At 37.5% G+C, this 26,741-nt stretch overlaps 10 protein-coding genes across 10 annotated transcripts; 5 read left to right on the plus strand and 5 right to left on the minus strand.

Annotated features, from left to right (window-relative positions):
* The first annotated feature begins 29 nt into the window (after nucleotides 1-29).
* Nucleotides 30-1,266, plus strand: BDF20DRAFT_540539 (ribosomal protein L6, alpha-beta domain-containing protein). The gene is made up of 2 exons (XM_053075701.1): nucleotides 30-293; nucleotides 384-1,266. Exon 2 carries the CDS (start codon nucleotides 499-501, stop codon nucleotides 1,060-1,062), a length of 564 nt encoding a protein of 187 aa, XP_052935323.1. The 5' UTR covers nucleotides 30-293; nucleotides 384-498; the 3' UTR covers nucleotides 1,063-1,266.
* Nucleotides 1,267-1,395: 129 nt separating this feature from the next.
* On the plus strand, nucleotides 1,396-3,473 carry BDF20DRAFT_835875 (kinase-like domain-containing protein; the record flags this gene model as incomplete). The annotated part of the gene is made up of 2 exons (XM_053078892.1): nucleotides 1,396-1,446; nucleotides 2,109-3,473. The coding sequence occupies 2 exons, from the start codon at nucleotides 1,396-1,398 to the stop codon at nucleotides 3,471-3,473; spliced, it is 1,416 nt and encodes a 471-aa protein (XP_052935324.1).
* Nucleotides 3,474-6,096: 2,623 nt separating this feature from the next.
* Nucleotides 6,097-8,608, minus strand: BDF20DRAFT_835877 (uncharacterized protein; the record flags this gene model as incomplete). The annotated part of the gene is made up of 11 exons (XM_053078893.1): nucleotides 6,097-6,218; nucleotides 6,298-6,415; nucleotides 6,496-6,546; nucleotides 6,636-6,920; nucleotides 7,002-7,181; nucleotides 7,274-7,327; nucleotides 7,421-7,499; nucleotides 7,591-7,976; nucleotides 8,035-8,211; nucleotides 8,286-8,421; nucleotides 8,487-8,608. The coding sequence occupies 11 exons, from the start codon at nucleotides 8,606-8,608 to the stop codon at nucleotides 6,097-6,099; spliced, it is 1,710 nt and encodes a 569-aa protein (XP_052935325.1).
* A 182-nt stretch (nucleotides 8,609-8,790) lies between these two features.
* Nucleotides 8,791-10,842, plus strand: BDF20DRAFT_872581 (adaptor complex AP-3 domain-containing protein). Its single transcript, XM_053081157.1, has 6 exons — nucleotides 8,791-8,884; nucleotides 8,957-9,210; nucleotides 9,292-9,646; nucleotides 9,712-9,846; nucleotides 9,919-10,408; nucleotides 10,492-10,842. Exons 1-6 carry the CDS (start codon nucleotides 8,850-8,852, stop codon nucleotides 10,537-10,539), a joined length of 1,317 nt encoding a protein of 438 aa, XP_052935326.1. The 5' UTR covers nucleotides 8,791-8,849; the 3' UTR covers nucleotides 10,540-10,842.
* A 642-nt stretch (nucleotides 10,843-11,484) lies between these two features.
* On the plus strand, nucleotides 11,485-12,326 carry BDF20DRAFT_913422 (Frataxin-like domain-containing protein; the record flags this gene model as incomplete). Its single annotated transcript, XM_053084066.1, has 4 exons — nucleotides 11,485-11,720; nucleotides 11,797-11,914; nucleotides 12,005-12,099; nucleotides 12,173-12,326. 4 exons carry the CDS (start codon nucleotides 11,485-11,487, stop codon nucleotides 12,324-12,326), a joined length of 603 nt encoding a protein of 200 aa, XP_052935327.1.
* A 196-nt stretch (nucleotides 12,327-12,522) lies between these two features.
* BDF20DRAFT_835880 (glycosyltransferase family 20-domain-containing protein) lies at nucleotides 12,523-15,785 on the minus strand (the record flags this gene model as incomplete). Its single annotated transcript, XM_053078894.1, has 7 exons — nucleotides 12,523-12,907; nucleotides 13,019-13,219; nucleotides 13,297-13,485; nucleotides 13,564-14,538; nucleotides 14,566-14,713; nucleotides 14,791-14,932; nucleotides 15,009-15,785. 7 exons carry the CDS (start codon nucleotides 15,783-15,785, stop codon nucleotides 12,523-12,525), a joined length of 2,817 nt encoding a protein of 938 aa, XP_052935328.1.
* Nucleotides 15,786-16,602: 817 nt separating this feature from the next.
* BDF20DRAFT_835881 (uncharacterized protein) lies at nucleotides 16,603-17,530 on the minus strand (the record flags this gene model as incomplete). Its single annotated transcript, XM_053078895.1, has 4 exons — nucleotides 16,603-16,710; nucleotides 16,861-16,926; nucleotides 17,142-17,265; nucleotides 17,313-17,530. The coding sequence occupies 4 exons, from the start codon at nucleotides 17,528-17,530 to the stop codon at nucleotides 16,603-16,605; spliced, it is 516 nt and encodes a 171-aa protein (XP_052935329.1).
* Nucleotides 17,531-17,901: 371 nt separating this feature from the next.
* BDF20DRAFT_835882 (malate dehydrogenase, NAD-dependent) lies at nucleotides 17,902-19,229 on the plus strand (the record flags this gene model as incomplete). Its single annotated transcript, XM_053078896.1, has 4 exons — nucleotides 17,902-18,038; nucleotides 18,141-18,220; nucleotides 18,294-18,501; nucleotides 18,659-19,229. The coding sequence occupies 4 exons, from the start codon at nucleotides 17,902-17,904 to the stop codon at nucleotides 19,227-19,229; spliced, it is 996 nt and encodes a 331-aa protein (XP_052935330.1).
* Nucleotides 19,230-19,489: 260 nt separating this feature from the next.
* BDF20DRAFT_913425 (ribonuclease H-like domain-containing protein) lies at nucleotides 19,490-20,899 on the minus strand (the record flags this gene model as incomplete). Its single annotated transcript, XM_053084067.1, has 6 exons — nucleotides 19,490-19,646; nucleotides 19,713-19,828; nucleotides 19,904-20,081; nucleotides 20,157-20,318; nucleotides 20,495-20,688; nucleotides 20,792-20,899. 6 exons carry the CDS (start codon nucleotides 20,897-20,899, stop codon nucleotides 19,490-19,492), a joined length of 915 nt encoding a protein of 304 aa, XP_052935331.1.
* A 755-nt stretch (nucleotides 20,900-21,654) lies between these two features.
* BDF20DRAFT_913426 (uncharacterized protein) lies at nucleotides 21,655-25,907 on the minus strand (the record flags this gene model as incomplete). The annotated part of the gene is made up of 9 exons (XM_053084068.1): nucleotides 21,655-24,422; nucleotides 24,498-24,594; nucleotides 24,660-24,702; nucleotides 24,773-24,954; nucleotides 25,021-25,128; nucleotides 25,206-25,268; nucleotides 25,344-25,566; nucleotides 25,649-25,740; nucleotides 25,839-25,907. 9 exons carry the CDS (start codon nucleotides 25,905-25,907, stop codon nucleotides 21,655-21,657), a joined length of 3,645 nt encoding a protein of 1,214 aa, XP_052935332.1.
* Nucleotides 25,908-26,741: the final 834 nt, after the last annotated feature.

Here is a 26,741-nt window from a genome sequence, read left to right on the forward strand (position 1 = left end):
AAGTCTGTTAGAAGCGGACATTTAAATTATAATTTCTTCAGTTGTGCCCTTTTGTCTGTGCGGCATAAATCAGAAGCGTTGGAGGAAGGCCTAAAGACAAAGAGAAATATGGCAGATCTATGTGCCTTCCTCTTTCCCCCTTCAACATTTGCATTTGGTATGTTCAAAACACAGACGATAGTGGGAATCTATTTGATATTGTATTTCTTTGACAAATGGATGGATTCATTACAATAATACAATGGATGGATGGATGAATTTTATCAATCAATTTTCAGATAACTTTAAAATCTGTATAATGTCAGCTGAAATGATCACGCATCATGCTAAATTCATTACAGCCGAGAGCGAAAACTTATTACAGCCCATATAATATCAAATAGAAATCACTGCTATTCGTGTTAAAATTGTTATTTCGCAGGATCACACCGTAAAGCCATGGTCACTAATTCAGATCTTCTGATCGTTATTTGATCTAACAGGGCGTAACATTTAACGATGAAGGATATCTACAAGTCTGACGAACTCACCATCCCCGAAGGTGTCAAGGTCTCTATCAAGTCCCGTATTGTTACCGTTGAAGGTCCTCGTGGTACTCTCACCAAGAACCTTCGTCACTTGAACATTGAAATCACCGTCGTTGGTCAAAAGATCCGCTTCGTTGTTCACCACGGTCTCCGTAAGCACGTTGCCTGTATCCGTACCGTTCGCTCTTTGGTCAACAACATGATCGTTGGCGTCACCAAGGGTTTCGAATACAAGATGCGTTATGTCTATGCACATTTCCCCATCAACGTTATTATCAATGACGCTGCTGATGCTGTCGAAATCCGTAACTTCTTGGGTCAAAAGGTTGCTTTCCACGTCAAGATGCGTGAAGGTGTTACCGTTGCCTCCTCCAAGTCTCAAAAGGATGAACTTATCTTGACCGGTAACTCCCTCGAAGCCGTCTCTCAATCCGCTGCTGATATCCAACAATCCTGTCTCGTCAAGAACAAGGATATCCGTAAATTCTTGGATGGTATCTACGTTTCTGAACGTAATGTTATGGAAACCGCTTAAATTATCTCACAATAAATAAAACAAGTGAAGATCCTTTTTCAGGGTCTCTTTACTTTTTTTTGATGTGAAATGGAAGTTGTGTTGTAGCTCACGGTGCTGATTGTTGCAGTTTTTAAAAAGATAAAAAAAGATAATGTTTTTCAGTAGCTTACAATTATTCACAAAAGATCGACAGTTTGTTTCTTAAACTGGCATGAATTGAAGGCTTACAGTTATGCAGCAGGGATAACAAAAATATCCTAACTGTAAACGGATTTTTTCTCGCAGAGCTGCTGAACAGGGTCCTTTACATAAAAAGACCCGTCATCGGGATTTTGAAGCCTACTGTAAGAAATGCTTAACACAAATAACTGGGAGATTATGAAACTGACAGGGAGCTATTACGTAATACGAACAATCATTAATTTAAACAATAATGCTTATTACAACAACTGCTTTTGTTCACATGAAACAATATTTGATTGGATCTAAAATTGCCCGAGATTACAGCACTTTGAACATTAGACAATTTACAAATTTTTATTTGAACAACTGATAGTTCGCTTTCAGACAAATTACAAGCTTGTCGGAAAGTAAATGAAAGCTTGACTCAAAATAACCTCGTATTTCTGGCCAGTATACTGTAATTTGTCTGAAAGTAAAATGTAGTTTGTTCAATAAGAATTACAAGTTGTCTCAAATTAATTGCCTAAAAAAGCTCAGAATGGAAGTAAAATTGATTCTATCGAAAAAAAACCGCTGCCTGTCTAACAGTTGTCTCCGATCAAAGTTTCTTTTTTGAATGATGGCTTTTTACTTCATTTTCCAAGGAAAGTCCAGTAGAACGAAAATTTTTTGGAGAAAAAGCAGAAGGCCAATTTTTTTGTGTCTTATTCCTCTCCCTTTTAGTGTTATCAATAATATTAAGCAACCACTCCTAAAAACTCACTGTAGCCCACTGTTTTATTATTTCCATTTGGAAAGGATCTTCGAACGCTGGTTTTTTTGCAGCAACTCTTACCAATTAATCTTTGATTGTTCACCTCCCCTTACTCTTCTATACTAAGCCCTTAAAGCATATGGTCCATTTATCAAATTTCTTCCACCTGCCAAGCCAGCAACGTTCAAACAAAAGAGCAATCAATACAAAGAGTTGTTCTGTACCAGGTAGTAGAAGAAACTCAAGGGATTCGTCGTCTGCGACGTCGTCTGCGGAAACCACTTTCGAAGAAGGTCGAAACTGGTTATACAAGCAGTTACATCTTCATCAACAAAGCCAGCAGTCGACCAAGTCTGACTTACAGCTAAATAATAGTAAAAGCAGCGGCAGACATCAAGCAGTTAGTGCTCCCGCAACCCCACCCCTTCTATCCCCTTCTGTGTCGAAACAAACAGTCGCCACAGTAAAAAGTGTTGATTCTCAAGCCGATACTACGTCTACATCCGGTACTATGAGTAACAAACTACATAAATTGAATACGGCAAATCTTCGTGAATATGGAGAATGTTACAAACGATTGGGTAAGGGTTCCACTGCTGTTATCTCTATTTGTCGCAGTAAAACTGTTTTTTCGACATCCAACAAACCTGACGCTGCAGGCAGCACCAAATGTTCAAAGCTCTATGCGATCAAACAGTTTAGAAAACGCAACAAGAATGAAACAGAAAAAGAATATATGAAAAAGTTGACAAGTGAGTTCTGTATTTCGTCCACTTTCCATCATGTCAATATCGTGGAGACAATCGATTTAGTTTTGGATGATCAACAGAGATATTGTACAGTCATGGAATATTGTCCTGGTGGCGATCTATTTAGTGCTATCATGTCCGAGCACATGACAAACATAGAGATGAGTTGCTGCTTCAAGCAAATGATACAAGGCCTTGCTTATTTACACTCGGTGGGTGTTGCTCACCGTGATATCAAACCCGAGAATCTTTTGCTTACTCTCGATGGAAAATTGAAGATCACTGATTTTGGTGTCTCGGATGTATTTCGTTGTGTTTGGGAAAAGACGAGTCATAAGAGTCGCGGACTTGTAGGATCAGAACCTTATATAGCACCTGAAGCCTTCGAGAAAAGCCATGAGTACTGGGGTGCCAATGCTGATATATGGTCTGCTGGTGTCGTTTTGTATGCTATGTATCGCGGCGGCCATGCTTGGATCAAAGCTGACCAGAAGTCTGATAAAGAATATCGGTTTTATCTACGTCATTATGCTCAAAGAACCTTCCCTAATTTCAGCAAATTGCCAGATCCCATACGCAGAATGCTTTACCTTATGCTGGACCCCAATCCAAATACGCGTGTCACAGCCCAGCAGATTTTAGAAGATGATTGGGTGAGGAATGTTTTGATTTGTGAGAAGGGTATAGATGCTCTGAATAGAGACCATCACCATACAAATTTATCATGTCTCAAAAACATTTAGGCTCCTTTCTCGACTATTATTGCTCTTTTTCATTCCAACTACTTGTATATATCCTGAAAATAAACATCATATACCCCTTTTCATTCGAGTGTATAATGATTTAGGCCATAATACTTGGGTTAATTTGCGACGGTCAAACTGAATTGTAAAAAAAAATAAAAAAAAAGAATTGCTGATTGCAGGAGAAGTGATGAATCAAGCAACACAAGAATTGCTGCGCGTTGAATCACTATTAGTATCACGGAGCTTATTTCAATGATTTGCGTGTAAGATCCACGATTTCCAAAAATCAAGTTCATCTTTCATGCAACTTTTTTAGTCATGGGATCAAGAAAAAGAATCTTAAGATATCAGAGAAGCTATGGATGTGATAATAAGTTAGAAGACCGTTTATTATATCAGTTGATCATTTGATGTTTGAAACAAGCAACCTTACGCTAAGATCGCTTATAACAACGTCTTTACAAGCGTCGGCAAATGTCAAATCAGTTGGGTTCAATTCAGGTGATAACTTTGAGAATACAACACGTTATAATCTTTCGATAACACCTATTTTTTATAAAGTTATAGTGGTTTCGATTTACAAACCATTGGCTTTTTCTTCTAATTGATATTTGCTTATGATGGAGTCATCTCAACCCTCGAAAATAACAATTTCGTACCATTTAAATCAATAAAAACCTCTTTTTCATGGGCATTCTGATCGAAAAAACAAATTCAACTTTTGATTTGAATGCCATCATTTATTTCCTACCTTGGCCTTACTTCAAAAATAGTATTTTGTTTATTGTAGTTTGAAAAGACAAGCTTTTTCAAAGGAAACTTTGTCGCAAGAGGGCGGCAGACGAAGCGTAGTGAGTCTCATTTTTAAGCATTGAAAATGAACCTTTTATGTTGCTTACTTGATGTATTGTTATGATAAAAATGAATTCCTCTCACTAACAAAAAGTAATTGTGTTTCCATTTGTTACATAGTCTGTTTATTCTTCATCTTATAATTCAATAAAGATGCAGTCTAAAATCTCATTGGGCTCAGGGGTTTTCAGAATGTATGAACCACTTTGATTACGTCTCATCATCGTTTAAGTCCATCAGAGAAAGCAGCTCGAGTTACTTACTAATACTTTAATAACTGAACTTAATCTAACATACCAGAAAAGTCAATCTATTCGTGTAAAAGGACATTGGGTTACACCCTTCTCGGTTCTGTCTACAATTACTATTGTTACAAAACCACTGATCTCAAAAGCGTACTAAACCGCGTAGAATGGTCCGTCTCATACTACAAATAATTTTGCCTACCGAGGTTTGCAGGCCTCATACCCATGTTTGCTATTATTTAATTCTTTATGCAGTAGACTAACACTTCTTTCGTAGTAAAACTTTTTTGTGCTTGTCTTGCGCGTCTGAAATAGCACTTAGAAACCAGTCTTATGTACTTAAGTTCCACTACATCAACCATGCTGATTTGAAAAGATTCTACTCTGATATTTTATACTGGTCTAACATCATCAGAAAAAAGCTTATACAAGGGATCTCAAAAACATTGACAGTGATAGAGAAAGCATCATTAAACCAGCTTATCCTCAAAGATGCTGAACTTATAGAAGTCGAGGCATTCTGGGTAAGTAGAAGATCGCCACTTCCGGTGCCCACCTACTATTAGAGGATGCCCATTTTTAACTGCCCACAGCTATTTCTTTTTTACGTCCACTTTATTACAGGTGCCCATTTTCACATTCTGGCACCGATGCCCATCTACTATTAGAGGGGCCCATTTTTTACTTCCCATTTTCACATTCTGGCACAGGTGCCCATATGCCAGTCTAATATTTAAACATGCAATCAATGTTTTTGTCTTTGTAAACCTCCTCTATAAATTGCTATTATTGCCTTTGTTCTTGTATTTGCTTATACTACCCAGCATTTCTGTTCAAAGGATCTTGTTGTTGGTCTAAAGTCAAAAATTGAGTTCATCCTTTCAGCTATTCACAATAAGTTGGTATCCTTCGAGTATTTTGTCACATGTTGAGGTGCTTGTTTATGTTAGAATATTGATAACTGTTATAAAGCCAGTAATTCAAAACGTAGCCCTTAATTCTTGATATAAGTAGCAGGGGTTTTTAGTGAGGCCTGATGGTGCTTGTATAAATCAAAGGATGTGCCTAAGCTAGTCGCGTGTTATATATTTAGGCCCTATCTTGTTCTATACGTTGCACATAACGTACATTAGATGATAAACCACTGTGAAATTTTCTTTTTTCATGATTGTATGTATTGAGTGTTGTTGTGGTCTTTGAATAAACATCGCTTTTTATTGACACTATAGCCAAAAAAAAGCCGCATCGCTTCAAAACGCAAATCACTGTACAAAAGCCTAATCATTTATGACTTGAAAACATTTTTGATTCTGAGTAACGCTTTGTTGTGTGCTGTCAATACTTCTAAATGCCAAAAACGTTGTGGCGTGTGTCTTGCACAATATACACCAGCCACGATCCTTTATGCAATTCAATGAGATAAAGCACAATACTGTTATTATGTGTTTGCTAGCTGAGTAGATGATGACTGAAGAGGAACAATGTAACATTTTTATCATCATTATTTAATCGAAAAATGTCTATTAGAATCCCAAATAGCTGTATTCACCCAAATGTTCAGGAGAGGTATAGTCACTGTCCGCATATTGTGGAAATGATATTGCAGTACGAACTGCTTCGAAGGTATGATCCTTTGTATGATAGTCTTTCGAAATATTGAGGATGAAACAATTAAACTACAAAGCAATTGATTTTGAATCATTGATTGGTTTATAGTAGCTTACCATTAGTGAAGGTACCCTTCTCCATACAATCGCTGCAAAGATCGACTTCTTCGCTTATGTCGCATACTGTGCATTTATACCGGATACCTACAATAGGCTCTGTTCCACATGCATCACACTAATATGTTTGATGATAACGATTTAATGAATAAGTAACAGTTTATATTGCATGAGATAAGCATAACAAAAATTTCTTACCGCATAGCCTTCATGAACAACCAGGTCTGTCGCCCCAGAAAGGTTATTGGTCTGTTTAAATTTATCATAGGGAAAAGAAAACGATCTCAATGTCGACGAACAGATAATAGACCGATTGTCTTCAACCAATTTTCACTTACATTATTGACCGACTTCATCATTTCGTTGATACTAGAATCCTCTTCATCATCTGACATTAACACAGATGGAGGACCTTGCGTCATGGTATAATAACCTCCTGAAATTCTACTGTTCGTTATTCCACCGGAGACTTTACTGTTATATCCTACACCCGACGTTCTCAGTTGAGGCGGTACAGTTGTTGGTTTGTTTATACGACCGCCGCTGGTATTGCTGTTCGATTTGGCTTTTGCTTTGGCTTTAGATCTGGACTTATTACTGTCTCCTTTGGGCATGCATGATGGCTATATAACGATTAAGTGGGTAAACTGTTAACAATTCAATTTATAATATTTTCTCCGTGTTGTTTGTTTAAAAAGCATTACAGGAATGGTAATACGTCCTGGCACAGGTAAACCCAATTTGGCGAGCTTGATGAAATACTTTTGCACTCGACTCGCTACTTGTCTTGGTGTACGGGTACCTAAGGCTTTCGAGATTTTATTGAATCGCTGAGCTTGGACTGGCTCATCAGGAAAGATTTCTAATAACTCCTGAAGGCGTTGCTGTTGGTAAAAATAATATACACGTTCAACTTTGCATGAGCAAAATGGATCTGTTTTTTCTTTTCGGTTTATAATATTGTTCAACAGCTTACCTGTTCCTCATCTGTCCAAGGCTGATTAAAAGTAGCAATTTGACGTTCGTTGTTCTTTGGTAAACAAAACAAAACAAAAAAAAAAAAAAAAAAAAGCGGTTTCAATTTTGTATTCGTACACAAGCGAATGAGCTTTCCAACACTTACTGTATGATGAACATTTTTGCTACCGAACTCATCAGGTGTGCGCGGTTCTATAGACGGTAATCTAGAGATAGAAGCAGGACTACATGCATTATGAGCCCATCATATCCAATAGATCAGTATACATTATTTATCCACTTCCTGCTGCCTTTTTTCCGGCTTTCCTGATTTACCTTTCTGGCTCTGACGATGTTGCATGAATTTGTTGCTGGTGATGCTGTTCAACGACAGGCACTGTAGCTGTATTTTGAACCATGGATGTTCTTCGTTTTCCTTTACCTTTACCATGCCCACCACTATTATAATATACCTTTCCACTTGTTCTGCCGGTTGATCTTGGGGTCGCTTTTGAGCTTAAAGTACTGGTAGTATAGCTATGATTTTCGCCAACCCCTCCACTGTTCTCATCTTCTGAAAGGTCAGATACTGAATTGGCTCTTGAAGGTAACTGATTCAATGCTTGCTTGGCTTTCAATAGCTCTTGCTCGAGTACTTTTGCTGCAGCAGGTGAGGGAAATTTTTGGGTATATTCTGTTGCCATCGGTGTGTCCAAGATATTCTACATGAAATACGAGTTAGCATTTTCATATGGCAGAAAGTCGAAAAAAATCTCCTACACAAAATATCGGTCGTTTTGCTTGGTTCACATAAAACCGTGTCAAGTTATTTAAATCATTGTGCTGTCGAGTGAGCCTAGATTCCGATAAATATCGATATTTTTCCCAGTTTATGCTCGGTGTTGCGACAATTTTCTGCAACTTGGGAACACTGTACTGCTGTTTTCTTCTTCTTTTCTAGAGAGAGAGTTTGAGAACTGAAGTATTAGGCAATAAAATCCTTTTTGAGCAAATGTTTAAATTCTTTCAACCTTGCGTAAACTGTCAATAAACAGATAAGGGTCGGCAAGAGCTTCTGTTTTTAAACGTTGTAATTTTTGCAAATCTGTCGAGGCTATGTCTAGTTGCCGCTTTAAAACATCTAAAGCTTTTTGAACCAGCTGATAACTATGGCAACAGATACACAATGTAAGACATTAGTTTAACTTTCGTGTTGATTGTTTGGTAGTTACTCTTCATTGTCTTCCAACTTCGTTGATCGATCAGTTGAGGTATCCGCAGGTTGATCGATGTCGGTATTTAATTCCATTATTGACTGCCGTGGTGTATTTGCCGTTGAATTTGAATCAGACATTTATGTTTATCATGCGCTACGTTAAATATTATTCATAACTTCCGAGTAGGGTTGGGAATGGGTAGACTTGTAAACGAAGAAGGTTCTTTGTACTTTTCCTTTTCAATTATCTTTTTTAAAGAATGACTTTTTCACGTTCCGCTTTGGGAGATTTTGAAACTTATTCTTCGCACTTGTCTTGCCGACAATTGAGTGCTCTACAATCATTGACGCCAACTTTCTCATTTGAACTCTTCATAGAATGATCAACTCACTATTTGTAATTAATAAACAAGGGTAAATGACCTTTTAATAGCTGTCAGAACTTCTTCTTGAGACTCACTATGACTTTACGTATATGGCATTCAGAAAGATAATTATTGAGAAGCATTGGCGTGGCATCATTTCAAGACAGATTGTTGACGTTTTCAACGATGAATGTACAAAGTTTATGAACTCACCTGCTGGATCGGTGGATGAGAGAGTTAACGCTAGTATTCCCCTGAAAGGAGAAACCTACTTTACTCGTGAAGATGTACCACCAGTTTTGGAAACCAACAAATATTGGTTACTGAATGTTTTACGGAATGATTTAACATGGTTATGTCCTGTCGAAAGAGAAGGTAAAGACAGAACTGTTTCTACAAGCAATTTACAGAATATTTGATGAAAAAGTCTCACTCTTTAAATGCTTTTATATAAAGTGGATCCTATGCTTATTTTCGAATTTATACATCGTATTATGGATATCTTGACAGATTATTTAGGAGACGTATCAGAATCGTCTATCAGAGAAAATTTTGTTACAGTATATCAGTTATTTGAAGAAATGATGGATTACGGCTATCCATTAACAACTGAGCCCAATGCATTAAAGGAAATAATCATGCCGCCGACAATTATTAATAAAGTGATGACATCGGTTGGAGCTGCTGCTGGTGTCGCGCCCAAAATACCTCAAAGCATGTCTAACATTCCTTGGAGGAAAGCAGGTGTGAAATATACCCAGAATGAAATTTATTTTGATATAATTGAGGAAATTGATGCAACTATAGCAGCGTAAAGTATGAAACCACTACAGCATTTTCTCAAAGTCTTACTGAAATCCCTTCTCTTCAATATAGAAATGGCAATGTAGTGTCTTGTGAGGCCCATGGTTCTGTTCAAACAAATTGTAAATTGTCGGGAATGCCAGATTTGACTCTGAGCTTTGTGAATGCTAGAGTTATAGATGATGTCAGCTTTCATCCATGCGTGAGGTAGTGATTATAATTCACATGGTTGTATATACTAATTCAGGTCATACTTATATACTTCCTATCATTTTCAAGGTATCGAAAATGGGAAAGCGAAAAGGTATTATCTTTTGTTCCTCCAGACGGCCAATTCAAGTTAATGTCTTACAGAGCCTCCTTATCACCTTATCAAGCTATGCCTCTACAAATTAAACCACAAATAACATCCACTAATAATGGTGGACGGTTCGATATTAAGGTTCAACCTAGATCCACGGATGGTAAGCCTATAGAGAAAGTAGTATTGACATTACCAATGCCAAGAGCAACACAAAGTGTCAATGCCTCGTGCAACTTTGGGCAATATATGTATGATCCTGTCCGCAAATCGATCACTTGGGATATTGGCAAACTTTCATTAAAGGATATAGCACCGACATTATCAGGAACATTTAGTACAAATGAAACCAATCCAGAACTATCAGGCCTAAACGTAACTTTGGGATTCCAAATCAATATGTATGCTGTGTCTGGTCTCAAAGTGGATAGTCTTCGCTTATTCCATGAAGCGTACAAACCGTACAAGGTACGATAACCTAAACAATTGCAGCTAGGCATAACTTGAATTACTTACCACGATAATTTTTTGCCTTTTTTTTTTTCGCTTAGGGTGTGAGGAGTATGACAAAGGCTGGTAAAATCATTATCAGAACATGATGAAAAGCCTCATAAATTAATAAGCAGTAAACGTTACTTTCATATTCATGCTCCATGAAAAGCACGCAGAAATAAAGGGGCTAAGAAGCCTATAATTATACCAGCTAAATCATTTAGATGAAAATCTAGTTTCTTATTACCTACAGTATATTGCAATTACCATCTTTTTGTCGCATCGCTCTATTTGCATAAAGGTCCTATTTTCATCTGCTATAAAGTCATACAATTGTATTGCTCTGTTTTAGAAATACGATAACGCCCTTTCGTATCTGCACCATCATAAATGATATATCTCAACAATGTTAAAGCTTACGAAAATGAAGAATGATAAGAAAAAGAAAAGAAGACTAAAAGACTGCTAATAGATAAGAGTCATTGTGTCCGATGCCAATACAAGCTAATACTCACGACTCATGATGAAATAATGCTCAGTAAGTCAGAGTTTTCTAGTAGAAGAATAGGTTTCCCTCTTTGATAGATATTAGGCGTCTAACCCAGAGTGAAGTAATTTGTAATAGATTATCCAGATCCGAAATGACCATGCAGCCACTTTTATAATCCAGTCTGCCAACCACAGTTTATGGCTTGGATATTGTACGATATGTCAGCTACGAAGAGGTATTCGTTCATGGTATTCTTATTTGCGTGAGATGCTATGAGTGAATTATTCATGCAAATATTCTACTATATCAAACAAAAAAGCCGAATAATATCGTATTGAAACACGCCTATTGTTAGAATTTGGACAGTTACTGTAGTATAAAGTTCATTATTGCGGCCACTCTTTTTGTGATGACTACTCTTTTTGCTAGATGGCGAAAGTTGACTACCAATTGCCTTAAAAAGAAATGTATATTTTCATCTACTGAGTTATATGTTTGCGTTGTAATCCTTTTTTTATTCCTCCCCTTTTTGAACTTTATATTCCCAACGACACGCTTTATAATGCTCCAGAATATCGCCCGTAGATCAGTTCAGTGCGGAAGTAGTGCTGTCAGAAGAATTGTGACATTATCACCTGCTTCACAAATAGTGGCAAAAAAGACTTTGTCTACTAGTCGTCTTTCACGATTAGAAGTACGCCCAACGTTGACCTTTTTGTTACAACAACGCTCTTTGAATACTTCTCATCAATGCTGGAGTGAAGAAAATACAACAAATAAAACTGAATATATAACAGCGTAAAGCTTTTATACTGTATATATATAATACAAATCAATAGCTATCTCTAACGTAGTGTTTCATTCTTTCTGAAAGTAAATTGACTGAGGAGAGATTTCATCGTCTGTCGAATGAAATTTTAGAGCATATAACGAGTAAAATAGAAGAACTTATGGATGAATCAGAAGCTGACGGATATGATGTGGAATACAGCGTAAGCGATATAGACATAGACAGAAAATTGTAGAACGAAACTGATGGCAAGAGACTGACAGAAACTATATCCATGTTTGTATTACATAAGCAAGGGGTGATGACAGTTCGACTAGGGGAGCATGGAACTTATGTTATTAATAAGCAGCCACCAAATCAGCAGATTTGGTCATCGTCACCCATCAGGTAATGTACTCCACTATTTCAACAAACGTTAATTGATAAATGATACAGACGGTCTTAATGTATACATATTTAGTGGGCCTCTCCGCTTCGACTATGACGAAAAACACCAAAAATGGTTCTATCACCGAGATTTTGAGACTCTGGACAATTTGCTGAATACAGAACTATCTACAATATTTGGTCGTAAGGTAGATTTATTAGAAGACTTTGTACCTCATGAGAAATAAGACGTGGAGAAGGCAAAAATAAAAGTTACATTTGACCTGAAAAGACAGGCATTGTTGACTTAATTCGGAAATAGTGCTTCTACGCGTTAAAAGCTTGATTTCCTGCAATATCTTATTTGCACAGTATCAATTTGAGCTCACAAGAAACACTGCGCACATGATATTGGTATATACATCAAGTTTGGTTTTTATTAACTCAATTAAGAAAATTCTGTTCCAGTGTATCCAACACTGCCTCTACATTTGCCACAAAGTAATTTGCTTCTGTACTTCTTCTACCTACTGTGCAGGTGATGACAACTTTTTGCTGCTGTTGATCTGACGAGAGGATTGTCTGATGATTTTTCAAGTAATGAAACAAGTCTTCGTCTGATCGATCGTCACCTATGGCTAAAATGAAGTCAATTGTGGAAGCATTATTTCCCTCTTGTTCATGTTGAATAATACGAGTGACGATAGAACTCTTGTTGAGATCGTGAGGCAGCACTTCGATAGTAGTATTGCCAATAACAGTATGAACAGCAAAGTTTTTATTGACAGAGTCAGCAATATGATTCTGACATTCTGCTGCTTGCCAAGATCTTTATGTAAATGCATGTTTGAAAACAGAAATGCTAAGTGAGTTACCTCGTTGGAGCTTCGTTCACCAGTTAGTGGTTACTGATAAAGGAAGGAAGAAAAATTGTACTTACGCATATTGTGATGTGTTATCCGAAGATTGGTAATGCCAAACAATGGATGTATCTTTGGTTTCGACGTAAGCACCAGGCGTACGTTCTGTATAATATTGGAATATTTCCCTTACGGCTGGTTTCCACGAAAAGTCAACATTATCATATACCTGCTGCCATCCATCTTTGCCTCTGTATTTCAAGTAAAATCCATTTTCGGCACTATATTGGTGATTTGGTGATGAATGTTTGACCTAACATATTTTACCCTTCAAATCTTTGAATGAACTTATATCTACCTTAAGCCTAAATTAGGGATGGATCCTAAGTCTGTTTCCATGTTGGACTTTGTTCTTCCAGAAACTATGTACACAGCATTTTTTGGATTGGATGTAAGCTTTGCCAGTAAGTGGGTGATACGACTCAGATCCTTAGCACTAGGAGGCTTTCCATGTGGAATTAGAGTTCCTCCATAACCTAATAATATGCTATAGTGTATCACAGATGTACCATCATTGAGTGCTTAAGTATAATGATGGTCTATAGGTACCCTTATGTATACTTACAGTCGTTTCCCAGCGCCATTTAGCCTTGATTCAGTAGCTTTTGATATCGTGTCAGGTTGCAAACGTGGTATGTGCCCACTGAATCTTCGTCCCATTGTTGTGGCATGAACTTTTGACAATTGTGCGATGATATTTTGAGCAAATTGTTGAGCCGAGTTTGTTTCTATACTTTTATATAACTCTTTCCATCTCGCCACTTTCTCTTCTTGATTCATGAGCAAAGCCTCATGGATAGCATCTCCCACTTGTTTGTAATCCCATGGGTTGACTCTGATGGATGCTCCGAAACTTCCATATGTTCCAGTGAACTCGCTCAAAATAAGCGGATTGTAAGTTTCTTTCTGGCACACGATGTATTCATGAGACGTCAAATTCATACCGTCTCGTAAAGGCGTCAATAAACATGCATCTGCTACACTTAACAAAGCCAAGTATTGCGGAAAAGAGATATCTTGATGTAAGAAGACAATGGGTTGGTAGGAAAAATTAGAAAAGTTGGCGTTGACACGCGACACGACATCTGAAATGTGAGCGCGTAATTCATTCTGTTCTGAGGTCGATAAGGCGATTTGGATTAAAACCACTTTGCCATGCCATTCTGGATGACGTGTCAGAAAATCCTCATACGCTAATAGCTTTTGTCGCACTCCTTTGATGTAGTCAAGTTTATCGCGAGCCACAATCAACTTTTTGTCAGCATATTTTTCTTTGAGTTTGGTCATCCATTGTGCAACCTGAGGATCTCCAATTTTTTGATTAAGCGTGAGAACATCAATACCAATGGGATGGATATGAACGGAGCAGTAGTGTGTATCCAGTTGAACTCCTAAAGGTGTAGCATCGACCGATAGTATGCGTGAGCACGTTTGTAAAAAATGGCGTGCGAATGAATAGGTTTGGAATCCAATGACATCAGATTGCAACATGGCTTCTAATAAATACTTTCTGGCTATATCGAAACAGTATGCCTGAGTACTACAACTCAAATGAATCATAGATTACCTACGAAGATAGAGCAACTTACATGGCAAACATCTGAATATTTCTGAGCTTGGAAAAGGGATATGAAGGAAGAACCCGATGGTTGCATTAGGCAGCATTTTACGTATCATCCCTGGCAACAGCATTAAATGGTAGTCATTTATCCAAACTAATAGAAGGACATATTGATATAGTCGTTAGTAATACTAAGCTTGAAAGGGAGAAGTTGTTTTGATCGTCCTTTACTTAAATCTCCTTCTTTATAAATTTGTACAATCTTATCAGCATATTGTTGATTTAGATCCTTATAAGATTTATATGGCTTGTCTTGATACATCATATTCTGCAATTCGTCTTGGACCACATAATGAAAATAAGGCCATAAAACCTGTTTCATCCAAAAGTCTATGTGAGTATGCAAGCCATCTTAGAGTAACCAGAACTCGCAAAAATTACTTAATTACCTGTTTACAATATTGATTGTAATGTTCGTCAAAAACGGTGTCGTTCGGCATGACTACATAGGAGCTATACTCCTTTTCGAGAGTAGTTGATATATCATCTTTTGTTTTTTGCGATAAAGGATCCGTTGGCATACCTAGTGTACCGACCCAAGCCAAATCCACTAATTGATTTTGAATACTAAATAACGCATTGTTTAATCCGATGTTACCCATTGTACATGGTTTGACAGACCAAGTAGCCTCTTCAAATAGACGAGGACAGCTGTAATCATCATTGTATGACGAAGAAGCAGCAGTCGCATTAACAGGCGAAATAGATGGTAATGAAGATACTTTGGAAGATAAGCAATTAGCACTAAGACTACTATGACTGACACTATCTTTTCCTTCGTTTTTTTTGTCTTGCTGTTGCTCTTCTTCGAATAATTGTTTCTTACTTTTCGGTTGAACCAACTTTTCAGGCTGAGCAAAATCAAACAATTCATCTACAGATTTATTGCTGTTTCTGTTAAGATCCTGCTTCTTTTGCTGTTGATAATGGTTATGACGAGCGACTAAACTTTGGATGAGGTTTGGAACTCCAGAAGTTGATTCATCGATGGTTGGTACTGAGTTCTTGGTGGTATCTCCATTAGCAACTGTAAAATGTGTATCGACTGTAGACGAAGTAGTATAAGTGGCGAGTTTCTTTCTATTCTGCTCTTTTATATGAAAATCAACCGTGTGGGGCAAGAACAGTGTAGCCACGATCACTCTTTTATCTGTTACGTTAGACATTGTTAGTGCAATTCCTGTTATCTGAGCAGAAAAAGAGTCTGTCTGCTTTGATTGTAATGAGAAAGTAGGAATAAAGCAAGAAAGAGGACATGTAATTCAAATTATGGAGATCTGTATGTGAGAGTGATTTTGTGCCCTGGTAAAAAGAAAAAATTATTAAAAAAAAAAAAACCTAAAATGGTAAAGCTTCCTTTCCTTCTAGATTGTTTTTTCTGTTAAACAGAAACCGTAGGTGCTGCATGAAGTCATTCTGTTGACTTCTCAATACTACAGTTTGATAAGTTGAATCAGATGGGAAAGATGATAGTCTTATTGTAGTTGGCATTGTTTGTGTATTACTTCCACGGAAGGAGCAGTGATATCTGAAAGGTTGCTCAGAGTTTATGTAGTAAGTGTTGGTAATCGTTATTGTCGACTTCAGCTGTACTAAACCCTCCTTCCTAAACCATTTCGATGATAATTGATGAATTACTGTGCCGTCTCTAAGGGCTCCTTATTTGATCATCAAGTAATTGACACGGTTTCGAGTCCCAGTACGATAATTTCGGAAGAATTATATAAAAAATGGGCAAACCAGATCTAATGCCGAGCGTCGTTCTTACAGCGATTTTGGGTTTAACTTACATTTATAGTAGTTAAGCTTATTTGAAGTAAGTATTTGCTGCATCTGAGTGCTATTGACGCTGCACCGATAACATTCAGACGACCTCAACGTTGCCTGTAGGCTGTTAGAAAAATTGAGCGGGAATTAGAAAAGTGTTATTCTAGATTACTGCCTAACACTCGGTATTGACACAGCTTTTATCTGTTGTCTTGTCTATAGCAACTTTGTGTACATCAATGCGTAGGCTTTTAATTTGAAGAGCTTTATGGCACAGTCATATCCGAACGTCTGATAACAGCAAATCAGAGACTTGCAACTGTTCTGAATTAACACAAGTAATAAGCTCTATTACCCGTTTGCAAACGATTTGTTGAGACACACACATAAGCAACGGTTTTCTGTTTGCAGTATAACGATCAAATACGTCTTCATGTGCAGATTTTTGAAAGGATAGGTACGAGCGACACTTACTCTCATTTGAGTGGTCACTTTTCTACTTTCAATACCACTACTTGATGATGTGGCACAATTTCTTTTCTAGAAACACTAGTAACCCAGTGCTGATATAGTAGAAGTTCGCTGTTGTTACTGTTTTTGTACTCAAAGCAAAAAATTATTGGCGGTCTTTCCCGGCTGCAACTCCAGTTATATTTACAAATGTGATCTCTTCGAGTTATAGACATTCAGTTTAAACGTCGGAAACGATATAAAGACTAATTACTATTGCTTGAAAGTTTTTTATGATTATGTACCGGTACAGCGACCCAGACCATAGAGTCGGCAGTCCGGACAAAGCCAATGATGTCAAGTACACAAAAAATGGTTACATTGCAACGGAAATTGTGAGAGTAACCGTAAGGTGGCGAAATACGGATCCTTTACGACCCCATTCAAAGCTAAAAGAAGAAAATGCCGGAAGTTACTTTATATAACAAGTTCGCATAGGATTCATATTGTCTGCTTGTAATAGGCGTTTCGAGTTGGTTTCAAAGGCCAAGAAATGGAAATGGAAGTGAAACTTATTGTAAATGTGGGGTAATATACTACAAGTATAACGTCGCTTCATCGAAGCCTGTCTCAAAAGTGGAATATAAGACATCGACACACTAAAGTTGGACGTTGAGTACCTTAAAAGCAACATGTCGCTGTTGATTCTAGACTATAAGAAGTCTAAATTCACATGTTGCTGAAATGTTTTGCCGTTTGCGTTATGGAAGCGGATTCATGTGAACTTTTTTCTTTTATTTGGCCCGCCGCCCCATTGTCCTCCACAAATACACACTAAGCTTTATGCGGGGAAAGTTACAGGCGGGAGATGAACTAACTCAAGTGGGCGTGCACAGTGACAAAAAAAAAAAAAGACTTCTCCCATAAAAAAAACTCTTAATTGTTACAGTGATAACTTTCTATAAGAAAAAAACTCAAATCTTCTCGCTTTTTTCAACTTTTTTCTTCTCTTTCTACTTACTCCTTTTCTGAGTTGCATTATCTGTATATTTTCTATTAATCATAATGGTCAAAGTAACTGTCTGTGGTGCTGCTGGTGGCATTGGTCAACCTCTTTCTTTATTATTGAAGCAATCACCTTTGATTACTCATTTATCACTTTATGATATCGTAAATACACCTGGTGTTGCTGCCGATTTAAGGTAAAATCTACTTTACCTATTCATAAGAAAAACAAACAAGGACAAATTATAGTTCGTGTAGAAACACTAAAAATTCTCATATTTCGAAACTGAATAAAATAGTCATATTAACACTCAATCAAAGGTTACTGGACATGTTGGAAAGGACCAACTTGAGGAAGCCATCAAGGATTCTGATGTTGGTAAAATATTTTCATTTTTTATTGGTTGGGGCACCGGTCGTTAGATATACTTATCAAATGATCTTTACTGTAGTTGTTATTCCTGCTGGTGTTCCCAGAAAGCCAGGAATGAGCCGTGATGATTTATTCAAGATCAATGCCGGTATTGTTCGCGACCTCGCTGCTGCTGCTGCTAAGTTTGCTCCCAAGGCTTTCATGCTTATCATCTCTAATCCTGTCAACTCTACTGTGCCTATTGTTGCTGAAGTTTTCAAAGCAATGAACGTCTATGACCCCAGAAGGTAAAGTATTTGACCAGTACAGAAATATATCCCCTAATCAATTTGGGTTAGAGAGACGATTTCTTCAGCAATTTGTGGTTGTGTATCAGGTACAGCTCGCTTTTTTCTGTTTGTTTATACTAAACACAAAAAACCTTGTTTCTTTATTTCTTTATAGAATCTTCGGTGTTACTACTTTGGATGTTGTCCGGGCTTCCACCTTTGTCGCAGAACTCATTCAAGCCGATCCCAAATCTCTTCGTGTTCCTGTCGTCGGTGGTCACAGTGGTGTCACTATTTTACCTTTATTGTCTCAAGTCTCTGGCACTGAAAAATTATCTCAGGAACAAATTGAAAAGGTCACCCATCGTATTCAATTCGGTGGTGATGAAGTAGTCAAGGCTAAGGATGGTGCAGGTTCCGCTACCTTGTCTATGGCCCTCGCCGGTGCTCGTTTTACCTTAAACGTCGTTGAAGCTGCTGTAGGTGGTAATCTCAACATTGTAGAATGTACCTATGTTGATTTGGACGCCGATAAGGAAGGTGCCGCTGATACTAAAAAGCTGGTTGGTGAAGATGTAGAATTCTTTTCGGTTCCTGTTCAATTGGGCCCTAACGGTGTTGAAAAGATTTTGCCTATCGGTCAATTGAACAAGTTCGAAGAAGGTTTGTTTGCTTCTGCCGTTCCTGAATTGAAGGGTAACATTGTTAAAGGTTCCAAGTTCATTACTGAAGAACCCAAGTTGTAAAAACAGTTAGATTAGTTTCTCTGAATTACTAAGTATGAAACATATGCTTAAGGATAACCGAAAAAAAAGACCTCTCCAAGCAAAAGCATCATCTACATTTTTAAAGAAATAAACACGTATACCAAACTTTGTGACACTCTACAAGCGATTAAAATGACATAGTAATAGTCGTGTACTTTTGAATTGAGGCTAGAACATAAATCAAAAGAAGGTCTCTATAAGGACTGAATCGTTTATTCTCTATGCTTTCACTTTGTCGTTTATTTCCCGTTCACTTTATTGTCTTCAGATATGGATGACGATGCTAATGAAAGATTATTTGTCGCTGTTGTAAGTGCTTGAATATTTGCTGTGTTGAGATTAATTATAGCCGTTGCTGCATTATTCGGGCTACATTTTAGACCATACAAATAGCCACTATGATATAGCTTTTTGTCAGACAATATGCACTTGTGCTCAATTGTGTCCTTCTTCAAAACTTACAGATATTTCTGATCATCAATATTATCTTCAAAAAACATTTGTCGCATTTTAAAGAATGTTGTACACGTTAATAAACTATCACTTCCTGCTTGATGTTGTGGACCAATCCTTGCCACCTTTTTCCAAAATAGAAGTACTCGATTTAGAATCAATTGTCCTCTTATTAATCGTTCTCATTCTAATGTTCCAACCTGTAAATCATCTGCAATGTCTTGTAAACCACCTTTTAGATTTTTACAACTTTTCATCAGATATTTTATATCATATATACATGGAAAGTAGGTTCGAAGTAGCTCGAAAAACTCTGTCTCATCCGCTGGCATAACTGAGCATGTCAATACTTTCAACAAATAACCAAAGTCGTACCCACTGTTGATATTTTGTCAGTATATCGGTTATGCTTCCAAACTTGTAAAAAAAAAAAAAGTTACAATATCTATCTACCTATGAAATGATATCCATTTTACATCGTCTAATAATACAAATCCTGAGCTGATCAACAATTCACCGAAATGTTCGACATCAATTCCATATTCTTCATGTTTTTTAAAGTCGATGCCAGATTTCGTCAGTAATTCAATGGAATCTTGTGCATACATATCATCACTATTTGTATATTCAGAAAACAAAACGGAAAGTGAGCCAAACTTTTCACATCCTTTTTAGGAAAAGGAATTGACTTGATTGCGAGCAAGGAGCTGAATCACACTGCTATTCATACTGCTATTCACACTACCACTGCTACTTGACGATAAGTCATTTCTCGTTTGTTAAGCACTTACGCTAGACTAAATTTGAAGTTAAACTGCCATGTACACACATTGCTTGGTAGATTCCCATACTGGTCTGCAAAAGTAACTCCCAGTTGAATTATCTTCAGCAGGTCGACGTTACATCTTAATGTCTGGTAGTGATAATCTGATGAAGTTTTAAAAGTACCAATGGGTCTTGCCACGACACCAGGAAATTCTGTATCCTAAGCCCACAACATCAAATTACAATTGCATTAGACGTCGAATTGGTTTCCAATAGAGAATAGAAAGGTCAATGAGAGCTAATAGGTGACAGATTAGACTAACCATAGCTATATATGGATATTCTTCCACTAAATCACGAAGGTAGGTCATTTCTTCTTCTAAGTTCTCGGCCCAGACTTCTTTAATATATTTCGCATCGTTGATTGGCATCTTGTTGTCAAAAAGCTATCGGTTGTAGTATGATACTGAAAGTAGGTTGGTTCGAAGCGTATGTGCGTGCGTTATCAAGAAAAGGAGTCGTTGTAAGGTTGCGTGTCTTTTATGATTGCTGGCGGGTTTTGGTTATAGGAAAATAATGAAAGACTTCTAAGTATTGTTCTTTCTTTTCCTCTTTTCGATCGAAAAAAGCAACTTTGTTAATGAGGAGAAACAGTTAAGAAGAAGTGTTGTAGCAGATGGATTTATACCTTTTTTTTTAACTCCTAAAAAAGTTGCTATGTGTTGCTCTTCATGCGGCGACGTCATTTGGAGTCCGTCGTGTTGCTTCCTGCTCTCCATTCTGTCCCTATTAATTTATGTGAGCGTGTGTATGATTTGTTGACCGTATGCACCCACTATGTATCCAGTAACCTTTGTGTGACTTTACAATGATATCTGATTTATGTAAGATAAGACGTGCCTCTTGCCTGACTTCGTTTGTTGACCTTATTCCAGCAGTCTTTCGAGTTTTTATTTGACTTTTGATCAATATTAAAAGTATACAAGTATAGTATTATATAGGAAATTTGACTGACAAATAAGTGAGTCTGAAATATTTAGTATATTAAATAGTTTTTGATATACAAAAAGTGTACAGTTAGAAAAAGGAGTTCTTATAAGAGAGATAAAATAATAAGGATATGTTAATAATAAGATAAACAGAGAGAGGAGGGCAGGGGTGTGATCTTAAAAAGATGGTTTGGATATTAAGTATGCTGGATAGATGCTCCCTGTGGCGGTGGTTGATTGTCCAACATATAATTGCCAGGAATTAAACCTCTCTGTCCTGTACCCACAGAGCCAATTCTTTCGGCTTCCCACCAACCATCCATTTGCTTACGGATAATGCCTACGATTTCCTCTGTATCAATTGACATTTCACCGTCAATGCTTGCTTGGAACGGCCACTGTGCTTTTGCAAAACCAATAAACCTACTATTTATGACATTATTACCGTTGTTGCTAGGTGTCGAAGGCATGGTGCTTTGTTGCTGTGGCACTCCAAATGTTTGCTGTCCAGCTTGCATTACATTACCGTGGCCACTGCCACTGAAACTGCTTCTGACGTCGTTTTGCGATAATTCACGAGGACCATTCTGATAGAATTGTTGTTGTTGATGGCTCATGGGTCGTTGCAGCTGTTGGTGGTATTGATCTGTAGTGGCTTCTTTCTTTTCTTTTTCCTTCTTTTTATCTTTCTTATTTCCGCCAAAGAATCCCAATGAAAATCTGCCCGTTTTTATACCTGAGCTTTCCTTTTCTTTTTGCTTTGATTGCTTCGCCGGCTTATTTCCTCCCCCTGCTGCTGTTGCTATTGCTCCATTCGTATACGCTTTTCTATCGGGTTCGACAGTGCCATCATCTATTTGATACGAATGTCTCAATTGGGATAGTTGCTGCTGGTGTTGCTGTTGTTGAAGTTGTAATTCTTGCTCTGTAAGCTTCAAAGAAGAGGCACGCGGTCCAAGCATAAGATCCGGTCTCAACTGCATTTGCTGTTGTGCTGGTAGTCCATTCATAGTACTATTGGTATGAAAGTTATTGGCTAGGGGAGGCTGCTGTTGTTGATATGAATCTAACGCACCGAAACCAGAGGCGGCTGCTGCTGCTGTCATATTATTCATCGTCATAGGATCAACTGTATATTCGTCGTGCCAAGGAGCAGGACGAATACCACCATTGTCCGCTTCCATACTATCATGCTGTTGATTTATATAACCATTACTGCCATGCTTCATCAAAGAGTGTTGCTGCTGTTGTGTTGGCGATGAAGCGTATAGATTTTTTTGAACAGGAGACATTTGAGGGTATTTTCTACCTTCTTGCATCACTTGTTGAGCGGTATTCTGTACGTTACTACCGACAACAGAATTTGGAATCTCAATAGTCAAGGGTACGATAGGGCGGTGAGGTTTAGGTTGATGTTGCTGCTGTTGCTGTTCACCATCTTGATGTTGCTGAGAAATATTTTTACTCATAGGTACACTATTGGCAAGCGAAGTCATATTATTGCGAGCAGAAGCAGCTGTACCGTCAAAAACTGTGGCATTTATCGAGCGAACAGGTAATTGCTGAGGTCGACGAATGGAGGAAATAACCCATTTTTCATCCTTCGGTGGTAGTCGAGGCATATGACATCTTTGATATTCTGCATCGTCATCGTCCTCTTCGTCTTCGTCTTCGTTCTCTTTCAGACTGTTCTCATCCAATTTCTTAATGATCGGTATATTGGATAAAATGTTACTGTCGTCTGACAATTCAGGCTTTGGTTGTCCTTTGTCTCCTGAATGCTGGTCTGGACTTGTTTCTTGCCGATTAGTGGTTATCTGCTGAGTCGAAGACTCGGCTACTGCTGTTGTTTCTCCTTCAGTAAGCTGATTGCCCTCTTTCTGCTTATTGTGTGCAAGATAAGCTGGATTGGGGGTAGGAGCGTATTTTTGTGATCTTCCGCCATTGGATGTAATGGAAGGTGCCTTATCATGGGATAAGGATGAATCAAGTTTAGCTGCGATGGGTATTTCGAAATTTATCGTTGCACCACCAGCAGCCGTCGTTGTTATTGCTGACGGTTTTGACTGATGAGCAACAGAAGGGCTTTTTTCTTTGCCTTCTGCTTTAACTTGATCATATTGGCTTGTTCTATCATCTTTAATACCCAAAGCATTGTATATTCCACTAGAAAAGTCATCTGCAATTGATATCGGACGTGAATCACCGGATTGCATTGCCTGCTGCAAGGCTGATAAAGATGGTTGCCGCCCTGATGACGAGCCAATCTCCTGTTGCCCCTTTTCTGCGGCTGTTGAAGGCCCCGGTGGATTACAATGTTGTTCCCGCGTAGGAGCTTCTATTGCTTCTGCTGGTGATACAGGAACGGCAGAAGAAGTACTATTGTTGTGATTTAGCATCTTTTCCACTTCTTTAAACGCAGTGCTTACGAGCCCATTACTCTGATCTGTTAATGTACTTTGTTGTCTCTCATCAATCTTTACATCATCGTCGACTTTGCTGTTCTTTTTGCTATTAGCGTCATTATTGCTAGCATCTCCATTGACTGAAATCTGTTGAGGAGAGGTGGCAAGGTGATTATTCTCATGAATGTCTTGTTCTTTATCCGTACCACAGGCTCCAGAAGTAGCATGCTGCTGTTGAGGATTGTGTTGTATTTCCAATTGTTGTAGTTGTCGATCGATAGATTTCAGTTCTTCATCAGGGTTTGTTAATATAGTTGTGACAAGTGGCTGCGTCTTTGGCAAGATAAAAGAATCAGATGCCGAGCGTGATCCATTTGTGATGTTAATAGGATTGTTGGTATCATGGAGTGAATCTAATGAAGATGTTTGTCGTGGATTAGGTACGGTTAATGATTTATTACTCTCATTGTTGGTATGATGATGTGAAGTTGCTTGTAGTAAAGAAGTTGAAGATTCACTATTGAGTGGTAACTGATAAAGTTGTCCATACGATAACGGCCCTTTGTTCATATGACGAAGAAGGTTAATACCTTTTTTTTTGAATGTGTAACCGTTTTTCACAATTCTTCCATTACCAGGTATTCTATTTCCTGTACCATAACGTTGCACGAAGGTTTGAATATCTTTCTGAACGTCTGTGATCTCTAATGCAGTACGAATACGATCACAGCACTTAAATTGCAAAGTTAGTAACTGTAACGCTTTTCATATTAGCTCTCTTATTAAAGCAGTGTTACCTCTTCATCAATACTGAATGTACTTGTCATCATGTTAGCGAATCTATGAAGTAACAATTGGCAGTATAAGTAACGTAGTAATTCCATAAACTTCAAAGTTTGAAGAACTTTACGACCAAAGTGTGCTTCTAAGGTAACTTATCCTTTTCACCTCCATTTCTTGACAAATATTAGCTACATTGGTCCAATCATTGACCCATGTTTCGTTGCCTGCGTTATAATTGTCTATTGACCTTTTATAAACTTGATCTGCTACGGCTACCATTTTCTTTTGTTCTTCGATTTCCTTTTCAATCTAGGTTTATTGTGAGGACAATGAGTATATAACATGAACGAATCTAGAAATGGTATATACACTTACTCTTAATATTTCATCTGCAGATGCTGGTCTTGTATTACTTTTTATATCTGATAAATATTGTTCCAACGCTATCAATTTATTGCATTCAGAAGAATAGCATTCTTTAGCCTATGTAAAATACCACAAGATTAAAATGAGTCGTTGGAAGCTTAAATAGACAATCATTACAAGGAATCGTCGCTTACTCGTAAAACATCAGCCTGATATAAAGATCGAAATTGTTTTGATTTCTCGATTTGTTGTTGTTGCTAAATGGATATAAATAAAAGGCTCTAGTCATTAGCATTCATAAGTCTTCAAAATGGCTAAGATTATAGACTTACTGCTCTTCTTAAATCTTTTTGATCTCTGACAAATCCGTCCAGCGGTGCCTCAAGGTGATCTTTTAATTGCTGAGCCAAATCGATATGTGCTCTCGCTGTTGTTTCAAGGGCGGAAGGAATCCGTGATAATGTCTCAGCAAATGTGTTTTCTTCGAACTCTCCAATTCTTGAGTTTTGTGCTAGTTTCAAAAGACGTTCACCATAGTCTTGTTCAATGTTGGCTCTAAAAATGATAGTTGGCGTTAAAGCTTCTTTTAGGGTCTTTTGAATTTCTAAGCAAATGGAAATGTTGCCTTCGCATTTACCGAAGTTCATAAATTTTTCTGATCTCTTCACATGTCTCTCTAGATTTTCTTAATCGACTCATAATAATATCCACGCCTTTATTATGGTCATCCTAGAAAGTAAAGTATGAATTGTTACTTTTCCATTCGCTGTTTCATATAAAGTCAAATGTTTTTGCAGAGTTCTCTTCTTGTTCGGTTTCAAGATTACCCAAAAGCCGTCCGAGAAGTTTAAATCTGGAGGTAGCGGATGTTGTGTATGCATTAAACTGGATGCCATATATGAAAAGAATCGTATAACTCTTTCTAATTATAAGTAAAGACTTGATAGTATTATTGTAAAAAAGCCAAGGAGGAAGTAAAAAATAAGAATTGTAAAAAGAGTACAAAAGTAAAAAGGCTGCAGAAAAGCTAAAAATAAAATTCGATTGTTCAACGAAGAGAAAAATTGCTTAGTACTATATCAAGGCGCAAATTCTTCTGTTACTTTCTTTTTAGCTTTGCAAGATGTGAAGAATGATACAAAATATTAGAAAAAGAAAAGACACAGAAAAGAATCTAGCCCTTCCTGCTGTAACAATTGTGATCTCTTGACAGCGGACTTTCATTTACTCAACTCATTTAGCTTATGCTAACTTGATTGATTTGCATCCATATAAAGCAATTGCAGGCGTCTATAGTAAGAGCCTCAGAATGAAAATGAAATAATTTAACTTCTCACAACACTTTTAATGAGCAATTTCAAATTTATAAGCACTCCTGAGGAAAAAAATAGTACTTGTGATATTTGCTTTGATGTACCTGTTCACTGAATTCAAAGTGAACTTCATGATTAAATCAAGCGCCCAACTTGATAACATAGTAAGCACGGGATAAGAGTTAGCGCTTCTTTTTCTTACTAAGCTGACAAAATATTGATTTATCCTTCAGTCATAATAGTAATTGAGCATGAAAATGCTAGACATACAGAAAAGCTGTCACCTTGATGCCGCATTTCGATCCTGCTTGCACGCAACCACAGCTGTACATACAAGTTAGGCATGAGAAACTTTCTGGAATTGTGGAGTGATTGAACTACCTGAGTAAAAGCAAGATTACGATGCTTTATAATTTT

Source organism: Mycotypha africana (assembly GCF_025528875.1).
Source record: "Mycotypha africana strain NRRL 2978 chromosome Unknown BDF20scaffold_6, whole genome shotgun sequence".
Taxonomy (NCBI): domain Eukaryota; kingdom Fungi; phylum Mucoromycota; class Mucoromycetes; order Mucorales; family Mycotyphaceae; genus Mycotypha; species Mycotypha africana.